This window comes from Chrysoperla carnea, chromosome 1 (assembly GCF_905475395.1).
Source record: "Chrysoperla carnea chromosome 1, inChrCarn1.1, whole genome shotgun sequence".
Lineage (NCBI taxonomy): Eukaryota > Metazoa > Arthropoda > Insecta > Neuroptera > Chrysopidae > Chrysoperla > Chrysoperla carnea.
The window spans coordinates 69,316,610-69,337,988 of NC_058337.1; the positions used below are offsets into that span (position 1 = coordinate 69,316,610).

Sequence of the window (21,379 nt, forward strand, 5' to 3'; positions counted from 1 at the left end):
ATGCAAAGTTTACCAAAAAAATGACCTTAGAGCAAAAATATTATACTAATTAATCATTTCTATAAATATATATTATTTAAATATATTTCAATAAATGCAATAATCGTGAGATTTTGAATTTTATACAATCGTATAAATTTCTATTTTTATGAAAAAAAAGTAAATAAATTAAGTAATTAAAAAGTTTTGTGTATAATTAATCAAACAAATTGTGGGTTTTATATGTTTACTTTGTAACGATTAAAATTTACAAATTTTTACAAATGAATCATTGAATATACCTGTCAATTTTCATATATTTGTTCCGTGTATTCAAACGGCTAAGGTTAATTTGTCTTATATTTTTGCATACGATAATTAAACGAGAGAGAAATCTAAATGGTAAATTATAAAAATATGTATTATAAATTATTCATAGAAAAAAGTTACCGTGAAATTTGGTCGATAATGTTCAAAGAAATTTACTGTTATTATCGCAGATATTAGTGCCATTAATCGACAAATTAACGAAATTTTAACAAATCCAATATTTTCATCATTTACTTTCTTATTCTTAGCTTGCATAAGATAGGGGCTCATAAGTCTAACAATCAGTTCCTCTAGAATCAATCATCCAAACTAAACTCCGTTTAATCTGACATCGAATTCGTAATAGGCAACCAAAAAAATCTCCTAGAACATAATTTGGACGATAAATACTTAGTTTACCGTTTTTGTGTCAAAATAGTGAAATTCTTGGCTAAAAATGATATTTTCGGAATACCTGACAGAATCCGTTAATCTGGCAACAGATTCGTAAAAAGCGACCAAAAATACTTCTTAGATAACAGACTGGACGATAAACAGGTACTTAGTTTTCCGTTTTTGAGCGAAAAGTGGAATTTAGGGTCAAAAATGACACGATTTTTGGAATACATTACAAAATTCGTGTAATCTGACACGTGTTAGCGGGTTCTACTAAATATCTACTAATTGAAAAATTTAAGTCAAACTAAGCATTAAAAACATTTGGGCTACATATGCCCCTTGCTTGTGGCTTTATGCTCCCTTATGACTAGGTCAAGTTGGTTGAATGTTTCTTGGTTTCTTGGTTGAATGATCCTATAAACACGATCCAAAAAGTTTCATTAAAATCGGTGCTATTTCCCAACTTTCCCTATGCATCCCGTCTTATTAGTTCAACTATTAAAGAAAAAGCTCTTACTGTACTAAAAGTAGAAACTAACATTTATCTGAGTCCCTCCCATATGACCATTCGTAAAGATTTGTGTGTTTCGAAATATTTTAAATTGAGCGTCTCCAGCTTTTGAAATTATGAGTAAATGACGGAGAAAATTAATTAGGTTGCCCCTTAAAAAGTATTATATTTTATATAAATTTTTTCATTTACAAGTGGATTCTAGTTTTGTTGTCATTTACCGCATTCAGCTTAAACTGTATTTGAAAGATAGGAAGAATCTTATTTTAAGAGTGATATTATGTGAATTGAAAGGTTCCATTTTTTTTCTTCAAAATATGGGCCATACCAGTTGCGTATATTACAATTTAATAACGGTATTTTTGGAGTCGAGAACCACCTACATGAAAATAAAATTTTTTTCATAATCTTATTAAAAATTATAAATAAAAATGTATCATGAGACTCATGCGACATCTATATATCAACACCAATTTAACAAAAAAAATTTCACTCAAATCTTTAGTTTAAGATGAATATTTCAAATCTCATTTTTTTTTTTTTTATGATCTAAAATTTGAGTTTGCGGTTTTCGAAGACGAAATGCAGTTAATACTTATGACAATTAAAAACTTCAGAGAAATAAGGTAATAGATAGGTTTTTTTTAAGGCAATATTAAAATTTTTTACTTTTAGTTTAGCAAAGTTTCACCTTGTTACACATTTATAAAGTATCACTGCCATTTTTGAGTGAAACAACTCCTACAAATTACGTGTTTTTAAGAAAAAAGTGTGTTAGTTTATATAATCACATGGAAGTTGCAAATAGGCTCCTATTAATATGTACATATAATACTAAACTAAGGGCTTCATCACACGAATGCAACTTTTTATATGCAGTATGCAAACTAGTTTTTTACCATCAAATTGCCAATTAATCAATTTGGCATTGATTTCAATAAATTAACGAATACACGGGACACTCTTTATAAAATATAATAATTTGTGCATGGATGTTAAAATTCTTTCGATAATTATCATAAACATTTCCGTATTATTTATTTTTGCAGCCAAGTATGTATTTAATTAACCAACCTTCTCATAAAGTCATAGAATTACATTAACCGGTCATACAATTGACTACTTATATACTGATAGCCTTGGCTAGAGATATTTTTATTAATGATATTAAAGATAATGAATGATCTTTTAAAATATACAGGTGACTACCGTGAATATATACTTATTTTTTGTTAGAACTTTAATTTGGCTGGTATTTTAAGAATTGGAAAATTTTAATTGTAAATTTTGCTTTTTATTTTAGTCGGAGTTATTTTAGTTTATTTTAGTATTTGTAAAATCAAGATTTTCCTTTTCTTTTATTTCCGGACATAAAACATCCAATATTATCCCACATGAAATTGTACAAGGGTTGAAGTTAAAAGAAGTACCTAAATCAAAACTGAAGGCCTTCTAAGTCTATATTTAATTATTAACAATTTTAACAAGTGAAAACAAACAATTGACTGAGTTAGTTGTTGAAATACCATGTATAGGCAGTGTTAATTACGCATTCATTTATTTTTATACGCCAAGTAGGTAAGGAAAGATAAACAAAAACACTATTTAATATTTCTAAGCTAATTTTCGCCGTCACGGGTAAACAGGGATGTTTACGAAAAATATTTCAAACAATAGTAATTTTTTTATAAGGAACATTTTTTACATTAAAACTTTTGTTCTATTTCTAACGGTTTACAAGATTGGTCCTACGGACTCTAGACCTTGACCTATGTTGCTCATTTTCACCTATCGAACTCAATTTCACTTTTTACGTCCTGAGCATGCTATGAAAATTTCAGGTAGATATATCTTTTCGTTGTTTAGTTAGTGTTCACAGACTGACGGACAATCGAAATTGGACTAATTAGGTGATTTTACGAACACCTATACCAAAATTTTGTTCGTAGCATCAATATTTTTAAGCGTTACAAACTTCAGACTAAACTCAATATACCTTGACATATTTCATATATACAGGGTATAAAAGTGGGTCTCATTAGATCAGAGATAATTATAGTAAAATTCTTCGTCAAATGAATTATATACGAATTTATGAATTTGAATTACTCAAATATTGAACGATGCTTTAATAGAAAGTGAACGAGACAAAATATCTACCCACTAGCCAAGTAATACACACATTCTAAATCCTTAAAGTCTTGCTATTAAGGATAAAGCCGGATGAAATCCTGGAGATCACCCTATATATATTAATATTACTTATTATTTAACTTTTTGAATGTGGACATATTTTAAATTTTTATTTTTAAATTTTATGAACAGTTATAAAAGTCATTAGTCGGAGAATGCGTGTAAGCTGCTACTGTTATTAAGAATCATATAAAATAATTTTGTATTAATATCAAAAATTTGCATACAAAGAATTTTTGTGGCTGGAGAATTATTGAAGAATGAAATTAATATTTTTTTGTTTGTTTGTGTTGAATTATGTTATTGTGTATTTGTGATGACTGATATCTATATAAAGTTATAAATGTAAATTTGAAATAAATTTTTTCTTAGGCCTAAGAATAATTTTTTGTCGCGTGTATATAACTAATTTCACGAAATTATGTAACCTCGAAAATAATTAAGGAAATTTGTAAAACTTTTAAGAAACTTCTGAATGATTTGATGAATATGATTTTTTTCGTACGTCTATCAATTCGATAACTCAAAAACGAAAAGTGATATCAAGCTGAAATTTTTAGAGCGTACTCAGGACATAAAAAGTGGGTCAACATAGGTCAAATGGGTCTTGGATCTGTAGGACCCATTTTGTAAACCTTTAGAGAACAAAAGTTTAAATGTAAAAAATGTTCCTTATACAAAAATAAACAACTTTTGTTTGAAACATTTTTTCGTAAACATTAGTGTTTACCCGTGAGAGTGCAAATTAGTCGTAACTTATATAGTATGTATTATATGGGAATATCAGTTATGTATGTGCGAAATGTTTGTATGTGTAATGTGACAATGTAATCAACACAGTCTATACTGTTATTTTTACAATTAACTTAGTCAATTGTTTGTTTTTACTTGTTTTTTAAATATCACTGCTCACGCACAAATACTCAATTTGGAAGAAGTCCAACGTGAAACATTATTATAATGTTCAAAGTTTTTTAAAGAGTAAATAAATGGGCTTTTATAAAACTTTTCATCACTCCCACCATTATGTTATTAAAAAATAAGTTCTACTCACCCACATATATCTACCGCTACTAATTAATGGGAGACAAAGGCTTATAACACCATAAACGCAAGTCGGCGCAGTTCAGAAGAAGATACGATATCCACATAAACGCTTGGTATTTAGTAATGAGATAGCACCTAGCAGGTAGTCGACCCTAGTGGTTGGTTAAAGCGTTACCAAGCGCGGTTAGCCTAGGGTAGCGGGCTCGATTCTCGCCATCACAAGATAAATTAATTTAATTAATAGTTGTGATTGGCTGGTGTAGTAGCATGAATCAGGTGCACTCATCCACTGATACACATAATGGTATCACAATGAGCACTATGGCCTAAGTGTGTCCCTCGTGGACATTCAATATGACGTAACCTAACCTACCCAGCAAGTATCTAATAATAAAATAGATTAACCTCACATACAATTTATGGTTTAAAATAATAGACCATAAATATTTTATTTCAAATCACTGGGCTCTTATACTAATTTTAAAAAGTCACAATCAAGTTGATGCTAATAATTCTATAATCTGCTCCATATAATTATTACAATTGGAATTAATTAAAGAAGTGAAATGTGAAAGAGGAAATATTAAAAACACTATTAATTTTTATAATTTTAAAATGGGAGGAAGTTATAAAAAATTAAAAAAATTAAACAACAAATTAATATAAAATCATAATATACTTAAGTAATAATGACCAACCAATATTTATTGTAGTTGACCGATTATTACAATAAAGAGACATTAAATTTTCTATTTCTTGGTAGCAAATTATTGTATTTGTCTCGTAAATCGAAATAAAAATATATTTTCATATTGGGCGTGCCTTTAATATTTTTACAAGAATTCGTTACCTCTCTTTCAATTCTTCAATTATCTATCAATTGTGACGCAAAACATAAAGGCTTAGAGAAATATCAAATTTGGCTTTCTTGGGTACAGTAGGTACATTTAATAAAAGAAAAGTAGAAAAAATTTGCGATAAGGAAATTTGGGACTTTCACTTTAGACAGTTTTGTTTTTGTTCTTTCTACTTATGAATCTCAGAAAATGTTATACCAGATAACATATGAGGGCGTGACTGTACATATTAATGGGTCATAACGCACATAACGTATTTTTATTAAAACAAATAGAAAAGAAACGAGACCGTTACACAGAAGTCGCGAATCGAATCCGGATCCTCTAAATGTCTGGCTTAGAATGTAGCTATTAGAATCTTCGTGTCTAATCCTATCAGTATGTTTATGAATATACAAACAGGTTCACAACTTTCATTGTAATAGAAATGTACATAGTAAAAATTGTAATGTAAACAGTACATTTTAAATAAAATATTGTAATGGTGACACTAATAAAAGTTCAGTCCTCAATTATGATGTTACAATCGTAATTTTACTGTAATTCGTTTCTCGTGTACTGTGCCTATATTAATTTTTGTCAATTGGCTAATCGTTATTATTCTCTAGGAAGATATAATTTATTATTCTTTAGGACGATTTAAAACTCTTTGTAAACTTAGTGACACTTAAGAAATATGCATTTATAGTAAAAAAAAATTGATCTAGACATTATGTGGATTTGTGTTATTTCAAATATCGAGAGCCAGACTTTTCATTAATAATCATGATTAAGGTTTGACCTAAGCCAATTGACTTTATGTAAAGTTATTATTATAAAATGGAAAAAGAAATAACAAAAATTACAACATTATCAAGGGAATATCCTTTTTTACATTTAAACAAATTAGTGAAAGTCTCTACTGAATGAGCAATAGATTTTTGTTTTAAATAACAATCTAACAATATTTTAAATCACGATTTATATACAATACAAAATGTAGTGACCAGTTTATAGTGCCTCACCTCATTTTCATGTTAGGATGTGAAATTATGAAAATATTAAATATTTAACTTATTAAATCATTTTTTATCTTATTTATTTTCTTCTCTGTCACTGCGCAGCTCTTGCCACGGAGAAGATGGGCTCATTGGAGTCCTTTATTTGACGATCTCTTCGACTTGAAGTCCGTTGACGTCAAAGGAGAATCCGCTGTTCCTAGCCAACTTCAAATGGCTGTTCCTTAACAGCTCTAAATGGAGTATACAGTGGCCGGTGATGCTATAAATTTTTTTCGGTATCACAACAGACCCTATGGTCTAAGTGTGTCCCATCCAGAACAGCCACTCTAATTTCACCTAACTATCTAAGGAGATCAGCAGATAGACAGCATCCAAGTTTTGATTTTCAACCGGAGCATTAAATGTTTTTTTGCAGTTTTTAAAAGTATTTAAGCCGCTAACAACAAATTGTTTTTCCAAAATCTCTTAGGTTTTTTGAAAGTTTTGAATTTGATAATAAATATTTAATCTAGCTCAGTTTTATTTCCAGGTTTCCGTGTTTTTTTTAAAGAATAGTCCATTCCAGTCAAGTCTAGAGACCGGGTAGCTATTGTATTAACCACATGATTCTAACTACCTTCTTTGGAAATTTCTTTCCTTCTACAAATCAAGCATATGGTAGACCAGGCCTAAGGCTAGCCTAAGTGTGAATGGGGCTTTTAGTTCGAACAAATTATTTAAAACAATTTGATAATTTTGGCATTACTCTGAGTTATTTTGGATATTTATTTTCCAAAAAATGCTTATTGTTGTTTACGAGGGCTCAATTTTTTTTTTAAACTGCAAAAAAAATATAGTGGTCCATTTGAAAATAAAAACTTGGATGATGTGTCTCCTAAGATGACAGACGGCTAGATTATTTCCGCTTAAAAACAATTAAAAATAGTTTTTTATTTTTTCAAAACCTCGCACCCTAAGAAAAAAGGGATCCACACCGCTAAATACTGGTCTTTTGATATTTTTATTACATTGATCAATACTAAATATACAGTGCACATTTATTTAAACATTATTAAATGTGATCTTAAAGTATAAAGGTGCGACTAATTACTTAGTCTGACAATTAGCAGGCGAAGGTGTGTATTAATTTGATACCTTAACTATACCGTCAGTTAAAACACATGTTTATTGTCAATCATAATTATTAGTAAATGCTAAAAACCCAATAGATTTTGTTATTGTTGGTGAATTGGAGGTCTTTGTATAATTGAAACATTCTAAAAAATTATACCGTTTGATCATCGTATTATTTTGCAATAATAATAATAACTTCGTGTACAGTATTTTTTGTTTTGTTTTTGGTTTTAAATTCAACACAAAATACACTGAGAACAATTGAAAGTGAGAAAATAGTTTATTTTCAAATAAATGATTTTTATACTAAACAAGTGAAAACAAACAATTGACTGAGTTAATTGTTGAAATACCATGTATAGAAAGTGTTGATTACTCTGTCACATTACACATACATATATGTCACACATATATGACTGATATTCCCATATAATACATACTATACAATTTGCGCTCCCACGGGTAAACAGTAATGTTTACGAAAAAATGTTTCAATAAAAAGTTGTTTATTTTTTTTATAAGGAACATTTTTTACATTTAAACTTTTGTTCTATCTCTAACGATTTACAAATTAGAGATAGCTTTCAAGACCCAATAGACCTATGTTGGTCATTTACGAACTAGACTTCCCTTTTTATGTCCTAAGCACGCTATAAAAATTTCAGCTTGATATCACTTTTCGTTTTTTGTGTTATCTTGATGGCAGACGGACAGACGACAGACAAACGGCAGACAGACAGACAGACAACCGGAAATGGACTAATTAAGTGATTTTATGACCACCTATACCAAAATATTGTTCATAGCATCAATATTTTTAAGCGTTATAAACTTGGGACTAAACTTAATATGATGTCGAATCACCACACAAATCTTTTTCAAAAAATAAGCGAGGGATACAATTTCTAATCAAAATTTTTAAATCTATTTCACATGAACGGCTTGTTTGACGTTATTCTCAGTATACATGCATGATTGTATCTATAAATAGTAAGTATTTGTGATTTGTTATAAAGAGAAGGCCGTTATAATTATTATCATCATTCGAATATTATAAAAGATTTTATATTGTAGATAATAATTATACAAATTCTATTGTTTCATTCATTATACTAGTACCCAGATCTATATGTATTTAAAGTTACTTCTTATATAATTCAAAAATAATATGGCAAAAGCGATAGATAATAAATAACGAGATATTTACAAGAATATATCACTTGATATAATCTTTTGATGTATAAGTGTTCCGTACCGAAATTTTTGTAGCAAATTTATCTCTCAATAATATGAATAGCAATATAAAAGTGGTTAGAAAAAAATATGTATAATATGCAATGTAATTTCATATAATAGACCAAGAGCCAGTGACCAATTTTAGGTTGCCATTTCAAACTACTGAAATGTTGAATTGTATACAACAATGAAAAAGCTCATAGGTTTTCGCTCTCACTTTAACTCATAGGTTTCCATATACATTGCTCTCATTCACACGGACACGTTTTTCGTTCTGGCAGACTGTTGGTAATGGAATTACGTTCTTGCATTAAATATTATGAATTATTAATTTATTTTATTTATTCTGTTAAAATTTCAAGACTGTTGAAATGACAACATTGGATTTTTTTAAAATAAATATTTATAGCGTTCTGGCAACAATTAGGAGGGATGTAAATGTTCTGGCAAAAATTGTATGAAATAAAATTATTGTCGAAAGTAATTTCCTAAAATTTTATGACTTATACTTCACAAAAATGAGCCTTATTTCTTACCCTCTTGAAAAATTTTGGGTAGTCCAACCCGGCAACGACAACCTCAAATTGGTCACTGGCTCTTCGTATATAACTTTTGTCAGTGAACGAGATTTTTATTTCTGTTCAGGTTTATATTTCTTCATATCAGAAATATATGCCAAGAATGTATTTATATATTTATTAAATTTGTGTCCCTAATACCGTGCTCATACATCGTTAATTAGTGTTTTTACTAACAATAATTTATTAAGCTTTTAACTTTAATTTAAATAGTTTTTTTTTTCATTTCCGCCTACTTGTTTCGGAGAAATCTATTAAAACATTTCATCCATCTACCGTTTTCCCATAAGACCAATATTAAATATGCCTACTTTTGAAATCATTTATTTATTTAAATAATCGGGCAACCCCCCTACCCCTAAAATTTCCAGAATTGTTTTAGACTTAATCCAACTTCATATAAAAAAAAATCAAGCCCTTTATTTAAAATTGCCCTGGAGCTGGGACATCCTTAACTAGAAAAGTTTCTATAATTTCGATATAATCTACAATTTCATTTTTGTAATAGGATATCATAATTTATGCTATAGTACAACAACTGATTCGTACACTTGACCGCTTTATTTAATAATCCCAATACCTTGAAATTGAGTGCATTGTCTTCATTCTTTGATTGCAACATGGTTTGTTTTATTCGAAAAGAAAAAGATATACACACTACACAGGATATGAGATAGGTTAAAATAGAATAAAATTTTTATAGCTCACTTCTTCAGTTATGCTATGCATAAACTTCTCAATGTTAATATTACGTTTTGTTTCTTATTCAGCTCAAGATGAATATTTAATGTTTCGTAGTTTTCCGTACTTATCCACACTTTAGACAATTATATAAAACTAACTGCTTCTCGCTCACTTCGCTGAACGTTTGTAGGGGTATATTAAATAAAAATCGGGAGTCAGCTTCTTAAAAAAGATATAATTGTTCACACGTTTCTATCTTTAACGTTATACACAAGTTGCCTGTTATATACAAGGTGTCTCAGAAGAACAGACAGAAGAGAACCAGTAATTTACATCAACTTTCCATCCATCCAAAAAGTTTCTGTTTTGTATCCAATGCATGATTATCGAGATACATTTATATGAGTTTCATACCTTTTTTTAGTTATTTTTAAGTAATTGTTCTCTTGAGAATTTCGGGATGCGATACAATGGGTATTACTAACTTCCAAGCAGTGAATTGGTGCCAAATATTGCTTCACTTCAGTGGTCGATCGTTAATCAACTGAATACTGTGTCAAAAAACAAGGTGGCATTTGAATTTAAACTGCGCGCGTTTGTTGTGCATTATGAATTCCTTTCGCTCGGCCAAACAGTCAACATGGAATATTATTTGAACGTTATGCGTCATTTGCGTAACGCTATCCGTCTAAAAAGGCCGGAATTGTGGAAAGACAATTCATGGTTTTTACACCACGATAATGCACCATCCCATACTGCACTCATAATTCGTGATCATTTCGTTAAAAACTCAACCCATATCATTCCGCAACCCCCGTATTCACCTGATCTGGCACCATGCGACTTCCGGCTGTTCAGTAAGCTCAAAAGACCGCTCTGTGGACACGGTTTTGATACGATAGAGGAGATTCAAGCCGCAGCTTTAGACAGAAATGAAGGCAATCCTGGAAAGTGACTACAACCAGTGTTTCGAAGATTGGAAAATCCGTTGGCATAAGTGCATTGCATCGGGAGGGGATTTCGTTGAAGGGGATGAAATCGATTTGGAAGAATAAATAAAGAATTTTCAAAATAAATACAATGTCAAGATTAAAACAACAAATGTAATATTTGTATATGTAAATTTATTTGCATAATCCACTTTTTTTTTTTAAATTTTTCAAAGAAAAATTAATTGTTATGTATACATTCGATCACTTGGATCATCTTCAGAACATATAGATATGTTCTGAAGATGATCCAAGTGATCGAATGTATACATAACAATTAATTTTTCTTTGAAAAATTTAAAAAAAAAAGTGGATTATGCAAATAAATTTACATATACAAATATTACATTTGTTGTTTTAATCTTATCATGGAATTCCACAAAGTAAATCTCAACACATTGAACAATGTCACCTTATTTTTTGGACACAGGAGTATTTCCACAAAAATAACAAATTTTATATAAGGTCCTAAGCCGTTGTTTTTAACGTGGTATGCTTGTCGCTTCCGAGGCGACCATCCAAATTATGGTGACCACAAAACTAAAATTTTTACTCCCTACTAAAAAAATATAATCATAAAATCACTCAACGTGGTTAAAAGAATTTTAACTTCAAAAATATTGAACGTTGAAATATTTATAAAGAGTAGTTTTTAATTTTAACACTATATATTTTTGAATATGCGTTTATATTGTGTCTGGTACTTATTCAAAACACGGATTTAAGGTCAAGTATTGCCCTAAAGCTATATTAATATTTTGGTCATATGTAAAACAACTTATTCATTGTCACCCACAAGAAACAAAGACGAAATAGTCTTCTCTTAGTTAATACTTTAACAAAAACATTCCATTATATATTTCCTAGATCCTAGGAAATCTTTTATAGAGTAAACTGAAAAGAAGAAAATTTAAATAGACCGTAAATATAATATAAAGGAGATTATAGAAACCGTTGAGTCCATGCTCTAAGAGAATACCTGATTTTAATAATTTTGGAGACTCGAAAAAATAGTACAGAAGCTTTAACTTATGATACAATTTATAAGAAGTGGTTAAGCTTAAAAATATGTTCTCTATTTTATGAATTTTGATAGTGAATTATGTTATAACTTAACGATATAAGTAAGAATAAAATTTGTTGAGCTTTCCTGGGGAGATCTCGATAGGCAGATATCGAGATATCAAAAATTGTATTCTTATTTTTCATCGACGTTCATGAAGTTATAATAAAATGCATCATCAAAGTTGAAAATAAGATGAAAATAATAACCCTAAATTTACGCTGCTCTCGTACTTCCCTTATTTGGATGGAGGATTTTAAAAAACAAAATTTACTATCGTTTCTGGCAGGGGTACTTGGAAAATAAACTAGAAATATTTTTCCATTTACCCCGAAAATAAGATGACCCAGTTTTTACCATTTTTTTGATATTTCAATCTGTTTTTGGAAAATTAAATGGAATAGAATTTTGAATTTGAATTTCAACCTACGTTTTGTAGTAAAGAGTCGTTATTTTTACTAGTTTTAATTATTTTTTTTGTTATTTAAAATTTAAATAATATTACCAAACTTTTTATTATTGTTTATATTTTAAATATAAATAACAAAAAATAATAATAGAATGTACCTATAAGTAAAAAAATTGACCTAAAATTTCGAAACGTGATAGCAAATATTTTGTATACTGACCATAAAATCACATTACAATAATAAAAATTAATGCCCCTTCACATTTCTAGAAATGGCTCTTTTTTTTAAAAAAAAAAAGGTTCATATACTCACATAAGTGTGTTACCGAGAAATATTTGTTTCGGTAATTTTAATATGTAAAGACAAGCGACTTACCCGAAAATTGAGTAGCGTATTTTGAATATCCGCATTCAACCACAACAACTAAGTAAGTAGGTAACAACAAACTTTTAGAAAATTTTGTGTAAAAGACATTTCACCGAGAAATTTTCACAATAAAGCACAGTAACACAGAAAATAGTCAAAACAAATTTTTTATAGTAAATTTTTATATTACACGACACAGAAATATAGATAAAAATGGTTTTAAACTGTGGTTTTTTTACACCTGTTTAGGTATGGATGAAACCGGTATGCATGTAAAATGTATTTGAAATAAACTTGAACGACCGACTGACTCTGATGGTGTGCATATATGTACTACTATTCTTGTTCTCGTCCACAACGAATGATTCTACCAAATTGCAGTAAATACTCTACTAAGTATACCTACCTCTACCTATGTACACTTACCTGGTGAAATAGTAATTTAATGATGTTTTATTTCTCCTCTTCCACGCGGTTAATTTTATGTTGAATGTATTTGACTGTGGATGGTATTATAACATATGTTTTACCTATCTGATATAATTGTTATTAGCTAGGTCAAATTCTTTCTTATATTGGCTATGAGTAGCTATGACTAAAAAACTGTGCTTAGTATCATACAGTGCCATCTTTGAACGTTTTTATGAATTGTAATTATGTTGGTAATTTTAATGCATGTATAGTTTGGATGGTTTGCATTCAACAAGATATATTTCAAATAATATGCTCCCTATTATTTTATTACATTTTTCAGCATTTCTCAATTTTTCAGTATAGGAAAGTTATTGAAATACGCCCGTAAAATCAAATCGAAATTTACCTTTACATTCTTCAGCCAAGAGTAATACAAATTTTAAATTGATGGCTGGCTATTCATTCGTTTGTGGACATTTTTCCGATTTGTCGTAAATGACAGATGATAATGGTATCGGATTTGTATCAATCGTTGTGTTATAACACCAAGAAGTGCTGAAAAGACAGACCAAAGCGGCAGTGAAGGATTACCCATTAGGTAGTTTAGACAACTGCCTAGGGGCTTCGCATTTGCTAGTAGCCGCGAGGAAAGGACAATAAAGAAGAAGAAAAATTTATACAATAAAGGCGCTACAACGAAGCGGCACTTGACGAAGACTAAAAAAAAAACGGAAAAGGGAGATTTTTATGAGAATTTATTGAGAGAATATTTAAATACTAGCAGTTTCTATGCAAGAAATACTGGGATCTACGGCTTGATGTTCTTATAACAAGTAAATATTTCTTTACTTGTTTTAAGAACATCATAAGTATCTTAATACTTAAATCAAGAAAATTTGTATTTGACCACTTAAAAATTAAAATATAGCACGGAAGCATATTAACCATGTTAAGAACATATTTTCTTGCAACTTTAGTACTTTTTTTATTGTATATTCTTTAACTGATTTGTTAATAATTAACGTTAGTTTTAACCAAAATTTACAGCTTCTTAATATTAACAGAATGAGTTCGTCTTTTCTCAGCCCCTAGGCGATGTGAAAATCAAAAGGATTCTTAAAAAATTAACTGTGTTACTTATTAGATTCTGTTTTGGTTGACTTTTACTATTAAAAATATTGTTATTATCTAAAAAATAGTTGGACAAAAAAAATATTATTTTTGTTGCTTTATCACATAAAATTTACAAATTAAATTAGATTTTGGGACAGGCTATTCTGGTGTAATTATATTACCTGTACTAAGCAGTTTTTTTTATTTAGACATCCAATATATAAAAATTTATTGAAGTTTATTTATAACCAAGTTGTGAGACAACACAATCATTGTCGGAGTCGGTTTTTTTGAAATTCTTTATCAAAAATGTTTTTTTAAGTAAATTCAAAACAAAAATTTGAAATCAGGTGAAGGTTTTAGAATGTAAATATATGTATTATTTAGATACAGAATCTAATTATATCTTAATACAGATCCAATCTTACGCCGAAATTTATCATAAATATGTAAGTAATATTTATAAAAAATAATGTCAATTAAGTAATTAAAAATTAATGCTGTAGGATGAAATTGTATGTATTTAATCTGTAGTTGTCCAGCTTTTCATTTTTAACTACATTTTCAGTTACGATTTTTAGTCTTGAAAACCACCATTTTTGTATTCTTTCAAATAGTGGGTAGTTATACCGAGTGGATCAGAAACTATTTACACCATAAAATCTTCATCTTTAAATTTCTAACGAATCTATTGACCGTTTCTAGCTGATTTCGATCAGTTCTTTTCAAATATTAAATTTTTAAATTGATGATTATTGGTTTTATTGGATTATTAAGTTTGCTTATGTTAGCTTTTCCTTCAAGTATATCCTTAGAAACAAACAGGGGTAATCAAAACAAGATAATGTAAGAGCCAATTGATATAAAAATGTTTTTCTATGGGCAAACTAGAAAGATTCACCACAATTCACTTAAAAAATCTCCCAGTTTAATATAAATTAGTAAATGTTAACAGTTTGCTTAAAAAAATGTTTTTGCTGCAGATTGTGTTTGCCATAAAAATTGTTTTGATTGTATTTCATTATGTAAGATATTGAAAGTAAAATAAAACCGAAAAATTTCTTCTCACAACCTGTACCTACCGTTAGATTCATCGAAAAAATATTTTTTATAAATGAATATTTAATATAAATATATTGCTCCATCAGTTCTTTCTTCACTTGGTGCAGCAAGGGTTGGTGCTTCTTGACTAATTAAATGTCTTCTAAATAAAAGTACTCCGATGTTTATTAAATGTAAGAGCATTGACGCTAAAAGTATCCTGAAAACAATAAAAGCAATAATCAATTTATTAATTATGGAATCTAGTCATTTTTTGAAAGCAACTAAGCTTCCCCTTATCAAAATTAATTTTTCCCTCAAAAAATATAAAAAATTATGTAAACTATCATATTTTTCTATACAATCGGTTCTATACAATATCTTTGGTGTAATATTTTTTAGGTGAAAAGATGAAATATTTATTTGGTAAAATATATCTAATTTATTGAAAGCTGCCTGCAGACACGAAGGCGAATATTAACATACAACAATGAAGTATCAAACAGATCAGTAATATCGCAAAATGAATGGATTAATTTACGATATTATAGCACCAGGTATACCATTTTGGTATAATAAATGTCTTTGAAAAGGATCCTCTCCGAGAAACATGTTTTGAATCCGTTCCATTTTCGAAAAAACTTGGTATTTTTATTTGGTTTTGCTCTATCTCTAAATGTCTGCTTAACATAAAACTCTAACATTTTAAAGAGATATGGTAAATTATTCGAAATATTGACAAAATAATTTAAATAGAGTAAAACTTGAAATACCCACAACTTTTGCCCGAAAATCTATAACGGATCGGGCACAAACACGAAATGATATGCGAAGTTTCTGATTTATGTAGCTCCGAAGAATGGTATTTCCGAACGCATGTACTCCATACCAAATTTTTTTTTAGCTCGCCCTATTTTCTCCTTTAGCCAAGCCTTCTTCAAATTATATTTAATCAATTATGTATTTTAGTTTAGAATCTAATACATTATCCATAACAATAAAATAAACGTTAAACCAAAATAAGAAACAATATTGTTTTTCTTGTCTTATTTTATAAAAGCTATAATAAACATTTGTTTTAAAAATAGACTTTTCAAATTTTCTTGAATTTCACATGACCATGGAAATAACCCATCAAAATAAACCCCAAATAGAATAAATTAATTATTTTTGAGAACTTCTCCCAAACTTTTCTCAGGATACTGCTCCGAGCACTAATATAAATATGAACAGCAAAGTTTCAAATAAATTTAGATCTACAGAGATATTTCCGAAGATATTTTCTCCTTACTTAAACAAGAATTCTTGGCTATAAAAGGTAATAGTGTGAAAAACAAAAAAAATTTTGTAGGAAGAATACGGATTCGGAAACGCATATTTTGTTTGAATGAAAGATCAATTGAAACGTAGGTAAAAACACTTCTCAGTGAAATTATCTTTCAAACAAACAAAGAATCAAAATTTGTTCATGTCGGAGGTTTCTTTAAGGCAGTACGAGCGCCAAAGGCCGGTTTAGACTTGTGGTTGGAATTATTTTTACTTTATTTTAAACTTTGATGATGAATTTTGTTATGAATGTACAAGAACAATAAGAATAACATTTTTTGATATCTTTCTTGGTTTTCGAAATATTGAAAGCTAAGTAATTAAATAAAATTTTCAACTGTCGATATTTTGAAAATATATCAAAAACTTTTCGTTTTATATTGTCAAACAATAACCTAATTCACAATCAAAATTGAAAAAATATATTTTTTCAAATTTTTGTCCACACTACCATGCTCATAAATCCTTAATTAGTCTGGCACAATGTTTTTTTTTTTTTTTTTTTTTTTCAATAATTTGTTAAGGTTTTAATTTTAGTATAAATAGTTTTTTTTTTTTTAATTTCCACTGACTAGTTTTGGATAAATTTGTGATAACATAGACCAATGTTAAATATGCCTACTTTTGAAGTCGTTTATTTATTTAAATAATCGGGCAACAACCCCCACCCGCCTGAATTTTCAGAATTGATTTAAACTTAGTCTAACTTCATAAAAAAAATCAAGCCTGTTATTCAAAATTTTCTTGGCGCTCGTAAATCTTTAAATTTTTAATATAACAGTATTTCAATCCAATATTTGTACTTACCAATAAGAATATCCCAAAGATGATCTTCCATCACTATTATAATCATTTACAATTGTATCGCGTAGACCAACATTATGTGTAATTGTTGTAGCAAAATGGATACCCCATAACAATATAACAATTAATATTGATAAACATGTCACACCATGCCATATATATAATCCAAATATGTTTAAAATGGGTTGTACTGGATTCAATGTTAGATTAATTACAGTGATAACGCAAGTAGTAGTTGATAATATAATTGCAATGCACAAAAACCATATTGTTGCAAAATGTACTCCATTATTTATAAATGTTAAATCTGAATTCAAAGAAATGAACATTAATCATATTCTTAATTTTTTGCTGCAATTTCTTTTTGAAATTTTATATAAATAGTAACAAGTGAAATTAGATGGATTAATCTTAACCATTTTCACCAAATTCATTTGTAAATTTCTTCAACGAAGGGCTATGGGAAAAAAGTAAAAGTTATTCTACTTTTGAAATAACTTAGGTGCAAGATCGTTTAAAAATCATATGCTGTCTGTAATATATAGCCATATCGTTAGCCATTTATATTTTATGAAGTAAGAAAAGTTCTTACGGATGTTTTCATGTATAAAACAAAGAGGAGTTGTAAATATGTATAAATGAACGCAGCCGGTCAGATTCTCACTTGAAGTTGTACACATACAATACCAATCACACATAATCGACAAATATAGGTCAAAGTCATAGACACAGACGTCCTATATTGCGCTTCATAACTTTTGGCTAAAGCATTTTTCCGTAGTTAGCGTGTTTTCTTTCGATTAAATGTAAGCATGACGTATTTTTAGTCACATTTTCTCCGAAAGATAACGCTTTTCGAAAAAATGTTTTGCACAAAAACTGTTTTTTTTATTATTTGGGTCAACATCCTAATTTAAAGTGTGATTCTATCTCTAACCGCCTTGGATCTAAATTGGCTGTTAAAGAACCCGAAGAACTAGGCCCAATTTGATGATGTCACGTCCCCCATCAAACTCTGCAACTTTCGTATAGGCTTTTTTGATTGGTTAACTACAAAACGAGATATTTAGGTGTATAGATTACAATGGCCCACGCTATATATGAAAAATTTGCTTTATCAAACAGCAAACAGCTTTTTTTGGCCAGAATTTTCAAACAATCTGTATAGAAGAACCCACTTGAGTAAAAAGAAGACATCGCTCAATTGGAACGTCATTACCCAGCTGGTCAAAAAAGTATTATGTATGTTTTTAGGGTTTATGTATGTATGTAAATGTCTTCGACCCACCATGACTTGCCAGAATAGATTTTGATATATGGGGTATCGTTAGAATTCTTATATCTTCTGAAAATTATACATTTCCATTTGTTTTATCGGAAAGAAATCGCGAATAAGAATGTCGGTAAAAACTGAGAAACATGTATATGTAACATATTTCTCAGTTTTTCCCACCATCTCATTATAGTAAAAATTAATGCCTCTTTTGACAATTTCCATAAAATACAATATATTAAGATTTATGCTCCGAATATTATTTCCTTACCATTTTTAGTATCAGCGAAAACAGTCGTAGTATTTCTTGTTAATATAGATCTTTTACTACGTTCAATATATCTTGCACAATTAAACTTTGGCCTTTCACCATTATATAATTGTTCCAATTCATTTTTTCTCTCGGCTGCTGTCCTTAAACAGCTTAATCCACAAATATTATGCTCATATGAACAAATCACTACGAATTAAAATTAAATTTATACAATAAACATTAATCAATACTTAAATAAATTAGGTACCTACTTGAAGCTTCGTAAAGCAAGGTACCTAGTAAGAATACAATTTAAAAAGTGAAATAATAAAATACAATAATGCAACAATAAATTAACATAGTGTTTCAAAATTTCTCTAGCACAAACAAGTGTGTCACCAAGGACTCAAGGCACAAACAAGGGTGTCACCAAGCGAGAGGGCATCAGCTCTTACCATAAGACTCAAAAAATTTAAAAAAATGGCATTTCTTGTCAAATGCAATCAAATGTCATTTATTGTACGATTTATAATTTCTCTGATTTATTATTAAGTGAGGAATTTGCATAATTTTAAGTCGAAAAACCCTCGAATTTGATTTTTTATTTTTAACACCCGAACTAAAGAAAAGCAGTGTTATAAGTTCGACCGCTATGTGTGTGTATCTATCTGTGTGTCTGTGAGGCAAAAAGGTAATTTAATGAAGAGTGTTTTTAGATATTTTTCAAATGCGAGTTTAGGGTTCCGTAGCTGAAAAATTTGTCGGGGGTTTCTTAAATTTTGTAAATTTCACTTGCTAAAACTTATAGCCTACATTTTACAACTATAGCCTCCCGGTTTACGGGCAACAAAATAAACATATAAGCATACAATTTTTTACAGAGATACTAAAGGCTAAAGATTTACTTTTCTAAAACCAGCTGTTTTAGAGTTTTGAATAAAATTCATTGTAATGATTAAAAACACTGCAATTTACAAAATAGTGTCTAACCTAAGCCTCTACTGTAAGAGAATAGAATACATACTTGTTAATCCAAATTTATCCGTTTGTGATAATGGGCGAGTATACGATCCCGTAAACAATCCATAATTTAAGTCACTATCTTGAGTGTTTGGAAGTGTAATACATTTTGGATTGGAAATTACCCAATTTGTGGATGAAATTGACACTAATAACAGACCTAATGCAGCACACGACACTAAAAACGTTACAAATACTAAATGTCTATGCTGTTTTGTCATTTTTTTGGAAAATAATTTATTTTTGCACTACATATAACATCAAATATTTCTGTTATCGAAAATATTCACCTACTAAATAAATTCTAATAATTTTATTTATCATTTCAGAGATATTTTTTAATCTAATCGATTGCATAGTTAAATATTGAGTGGTATAACTTTTCTGATGACGTTATGTATTACATAGCCAAGTTCTGGTTATTCCTTTTTCAATAATAAAACTTTAAAGTTAATTGGAGCAGATGGAATCAGTTTTCGTTTTGTAGAAAATGGTTTGGATCTTTGTTAGCAAAGCAGAAGCCTGCAACCTCTAAGAATTTCTTCCTCTAAGACTTTCTCCAAGAAAAACAAAATAAAAATAATATTTAATAATCAGGAGTAGTGTCTTCGAGACATATCTCTTCTTAACTAGTCATTAATGACCTCGATGTTAAAAAGCGACTTAAAATAAATAAATTATCAATAATCAATTTTTCATATGGATCCTTCCTTCATAAATGTTTGTAAAAGCTTGAAGGAGTTCCAAATCATCCTTGATATTTTAAATTGAATACGACCAGCTTTTACAAACAGTCATGTATCAGTGACCATAAAAAATTGTTTTCTCTTTTCTAGTACAGTAAAAGCTTGTTTTTAAAAAAGTATTTATTATTGAAATACTTTTGAATTATAGTTACTTTTTCTCATTGTGAACTGACTAAACGCTTACGCCTATATCGCTATAATATGACTTTTGTGATTTTTACCCACAAATTTTCATGTGGGCAGATTTACAGCTATTCATTTTAGATCTCGCATCGACTTTATTTTTGTGGAATATCTGTTGGTTAGAACCGTTTCCAACATTTCTGAAATCAGCTCAAACTTGAGACAAACACTAACTCTTTGGAAGCTCTTGGAGTCAAAGGCCCCAGCCAGTGGTGGATTTACACTAGGGGCTTTCGGGGCTAGTGCCCAGGGCGGCAAATTTTCTAGGGCGGCAAAATTTGGAAAGTGGAAAAAAATTTCTTTTATAGTCATCAAAAGTTCTCTATAGGAATTTTTTATTCTTTCAATTAATCATTTATTATTTAGGGGATAATTTAAGAAATTCAACTTATACATTATTTGTCAAATCGAAAGTGGGTAAATTATAATTTTGGCACCTTAAGTAAAAATTAATCTTCGAAATAATTGAAT

At 29.1% G+C, this 21,379-nt stretch overlaps 1 protein-coding gene across 1 annotated transcript; it reads right to left on the minus strand.

Annotated features, from left to right (window-relative positions):
* Nucleotides 1-14,378: 14,378 nt before the first annotated feature.
* On the minus strand, nucleotides 14,379-20,262 carry LOC123305399. The gene is made up of 4 exons (XM_044887103.1): nucleotides 19,984-20,262; nucleotides 18,978-19,166; nucleotides 17,437-17,740; nucleotides 14,379-15,523 (listed from the first exon to the last, which is right to left on the minus strand). The coding sequence occupies exons 1-4, from the start codon at nucleotides 20,198-20,200 to the stop codon at nucleotides 15,385-15,387; spliced, it is 849 nt and encodes a 282-aa protein (XP_044743038.1). The 5' UTR covers nucleotides 20,201-20,262; the 3' UTR covers nucleotides 14,379-15,384.
* Nucleotides 20,263-21,379: the final 1,117 nt, after the last annotated feature.